The sequence below is a fragment of the Diabrotica virgifera genome, chromosome 3, assembly GCF_917563875.1.
Source record: "Diabrotica virgifera virgifera chromosome 3, PGI_DIABVI_V3a".
Classification (NCBI taxonomy): Eukaryota; Metazoa; Arthropoda; class Insecta; order Coleoptera; family Chrysomelidae; genus Diabrotica; species Diabrotica virgifera.
Window position 1 is genome coordinate 140,156,812 of NC_065445.1, and position 3,480 is coordinate 140,160,291.

Below are 3,480 nucleotides of genomic sequence, written 5' to 3' on the forward strand. Positions count from 1 at the left end.
TACTACATTTTCGGGTTTCAAAGGAATTGAAAATGTTTATACATTTTTGATATTTAATTTATTTACTATTTTTGGAATACATAGGAAACTTTCTCGCTGAGCAGATGGGACGTGAATTACAAATTTTAAACTTCCCTCATCTTTCGATAGTCTTGGCGCCAGCATGGTCTATAATTTTTAAAAGCCTTGGAGGTTGTTACCAGAGAAGGTTCTCACTGATTTTAATCTGGTGGTATGTATAATGATATTTTATAGTCGTTTAATGTATTATTAAATTGAAAACTTAGTTTGTCGTTTAATAAAATTTAAAAATTGTATGCGTTAGTATTTAAATTAAATAATTAGTTCTTTTCGTATAGTCTAGTCGTCAGAAACGAAAATGCTATTGAAGCTCTAAAGATGATACGAACAAGATGAATTTTCGACAGTAGATGACCTGGAATTCAAGGCTTGTGTTCGCATGCTTTGGTTACACATTACGGTGCAGAAAAACAATTTCTACAAGCCTTAGTTCTCAAGTTTATTAGTATATTATACAACGAGCATTTAATAATAATCATTATGATGCGAATATGAACGATACGACATTCGCATAGCGGTGAATGTTGTATAGAATAGGAGCATCATAATGTTAATAAAATGCGGGTAGTAAACGTGATTTTTTCTAGGATCATTCACAATATTTTTTACATATCCCGTCTAAATAAAGAAGTAAAACAGTTTCGGAAAAACTGTTTACCTTATTGTCAATTATCCACTTCAAAAATTGCGAAACCACTTTTCCCTATGTATTTTATTTCAGGTGGTGTTGACTATACTAAAATGGTGTATACTAAAATAGTAAATTGATAAGACAAAGTGTTAATTTGCAAAATTAAATAAATGATTATTCTGATTTATGCGCCTTATTCACTTTATACAGGTTTTTTTGCTGGCACTGTATACCTACGTATGTGGCTAAATAACACCATTGTAATGATACGCCGCGAACTCTCACCAACACTAGAACCGTACGAGTTCCACAGTCCGCGCAGATACTCCACTCATTTCCACTTCTCTGAAACAGCACAGGAAGAGGGATATTTAAGGAGGCCAGTGAACCGAGATTCTCCAGTCTTGTAGCGACAGCTCTGGGCTCCACTAGACTGGGACAAACATAAGTTTGGGAATATGATTCAAAACTCGATGATGCGCAGTAGTTCTTGTTTACTAGCGTTACCATGGAAACGGCCAGTTTGCTGATTGCCAGTGTCGTAGTTAGAAGTGCATTACGTATCGCAGAGAGTGTTTAACTTATTTGTTTGATCGTGTTGGATATTTTATTAATAGTTTTTAGCTTAGTGTTTGGTATATTAGTAGTAGTAATTAGTGTATTATTAAGACATTTAGTGTATCTCTAGTGCGTTAAGTTATTAGTTATTTAACAATATGCCTCATAAAAAGATAGGAATCAAAGGGCTGGGATTGAATAGCCAAGCAAAGGCAATCATTTATAATGTTACTACATTTATGGAACAAGAGGCAGCACATTTCAAAACAACCGAAAACCTGTTAATACCTTTAAGTAAATTGACGTAAGTATTGTTAATGACATTTTATTTTCTTGATATTAAAGTTACTATTATTCTTATTTTCTTATTATAATTGTATTTATGAAGTTTCATCAGATTCTTCTTCTTCTTTAGCCCATTTTTATCCACCTTTGGACATAGGCTTTCCCCAAATCTTTCCATATCTGTCTGTCCTTGGCTGCGCTTTCCCGTGAGTTCCTGCAGCTGCGTCCACGGTCTCCTGTTTTGTATTTCAGCATTCCATCTTTTATCTTCCTGTCTCGCATTGTGGCCTGCAAATCTCCACTTTAACCTTGAATATGCTCAGTTACATTTTTTACGTTTGTTTTGTCTCTTATCCATTTGTTAGTTTTCTGTGTTGAAGTGTTATTCCCAACATGGAATAAAACATGAATTAATACAATAGATATTTTCTGTGAGTCCTTTCTATTTTGCTTATGTTGGCCTTTGTTAATGTCCATGTTTATGAGCCATACGTCCTAACAGGAAGGATGCTCTGATCAAATACACAAGTTTTTAGGCATTGTTTCTTCTTTCACGCCAATCTTTTGCAATTTTTTTCGCAATATTTTCGTTTAGTAACATTTAACATTGGTAATTGTAGGGATAGGATTCTAGCAGCGACGGGTATAAGCAAAAACACCTTAACCAAAATAAGAAAAGAAGGTAGAGACGTAAATAAAAATGGAGCGACTAGTTTATCTTTTAAAAGTCCAAAAAGAAAACGTCGTTCCAAAAAAATTGAATTGCGCAGTGGACAAGTGAAAACCATCAGAAATATTATATACGACTTCTACACCATCGAGAAAAGATCCCCTACAATTAATGGTAAATAGTTTAAAAGTTAAAAAACTATTAGTTAATGGGAAATTGATACCTATATTTTTTATGGTAAATAAAATAGAGTAAGTAAAATTATAAAACAATTGTTTGTACCCGTTTAGAACGAAATAAAAGTTTTTTCGTAAACACACTGATATAGATGCATTTTTAACAAAAATGGTAGATAGATACAATTCTTTTACAATTTTATTTACTTAAAGTATAAAAGAAGATTTACTTTCCAAATATTTTAACGATTTCTATTTATTTAAGGTATCTATCAAAAACTAAAGAACAAACAAATGGAATTTCCAGGGTCAAAGGAAACATTAAGGAAAACGATAATTGGATTAGGCTTTAGTTAACATAGTAAAAGTAATTATTCAGCTTAAAAAATAAAATTGTATAATGGATAATGTATTTTAAATTGATATTTTGTTGACATCGTTTTAGTTCAACTTTCTACACTTTACAGTTATAAAGAATATTTTTCCAAAAGTACCAAGTATTTATAATCGATAATTTGTTTAGATTTCGATTTCCGAGAAACTTCAAATTCCGGAATAGATATCTTAGAACCATCCGAAGAATCGTAATTAAAACTTTGTTTAGAATCATTGTTTAGAAAATAAATACATTAGAATTAGTAAAAATAAACACTTGTTTAATTTTTTTTATAGTTGAAATCCTTCCTTCCTTCCTTCTTGATAATGTTATTAAATAATTGTAAATATTGAGAAATTTGTCATATATTAAAGTACTCCTAATATTTTGCTCATTATTTTATTAAATGCAACTGATTATAAGCTTCATAATTATTAAAAACTATGAAAATAAAAAGAAACAAATTCTTCTTCGCTTTAATTAAATATAATTTAGGTGCTATTATAATTTACTTATAAAAATTTATTTCAAATCTGCCTGTTTTCGTCCGCCACTGGTAGAAATGGTTTGCTTGTCTGCGCGAAACGCTACGTCGCAATCCCAAACTTATGTTTGTCCGACTCTACCAGCCAAGCAAGGTGAGCGAGGCAGGCCGACTTGAGTAGCGAGTCACCGTGTTGAAGTAATTTGGGACTCGTAATCA

The 3,480-nt window shown here is 31.7% G+C and overlaps 1 protein-coding gene across 1 annotated transcript; it reads left to right on the forward strand.

The window, feature by feature from the left end:
* The first annotated feature begins 1,241 nt into the window (after nucleotides 1–1,241).
* LOC126882574 (uncharacterized) lies at nucleotides 1,242–2,407 on the forward strand. The gene is made up of 2 exons (XM_050647546.1): nucleotides 1,242–1,574; nucleotides 2,176–2,407. The coding sequence occupies exons 1-2, from the start codon at nucleotides 1,429–1,431 to the stop codon at nucleotides 2,405–2,407; spliced, it is 378 nt and encodes a 125-aa protein (XP_050503503.1). The 5' UTR covers nucleotides 1,242–1,428.
* Nucleotides 2,408–3,480: the final 1,073 nt, after the last annotated feature.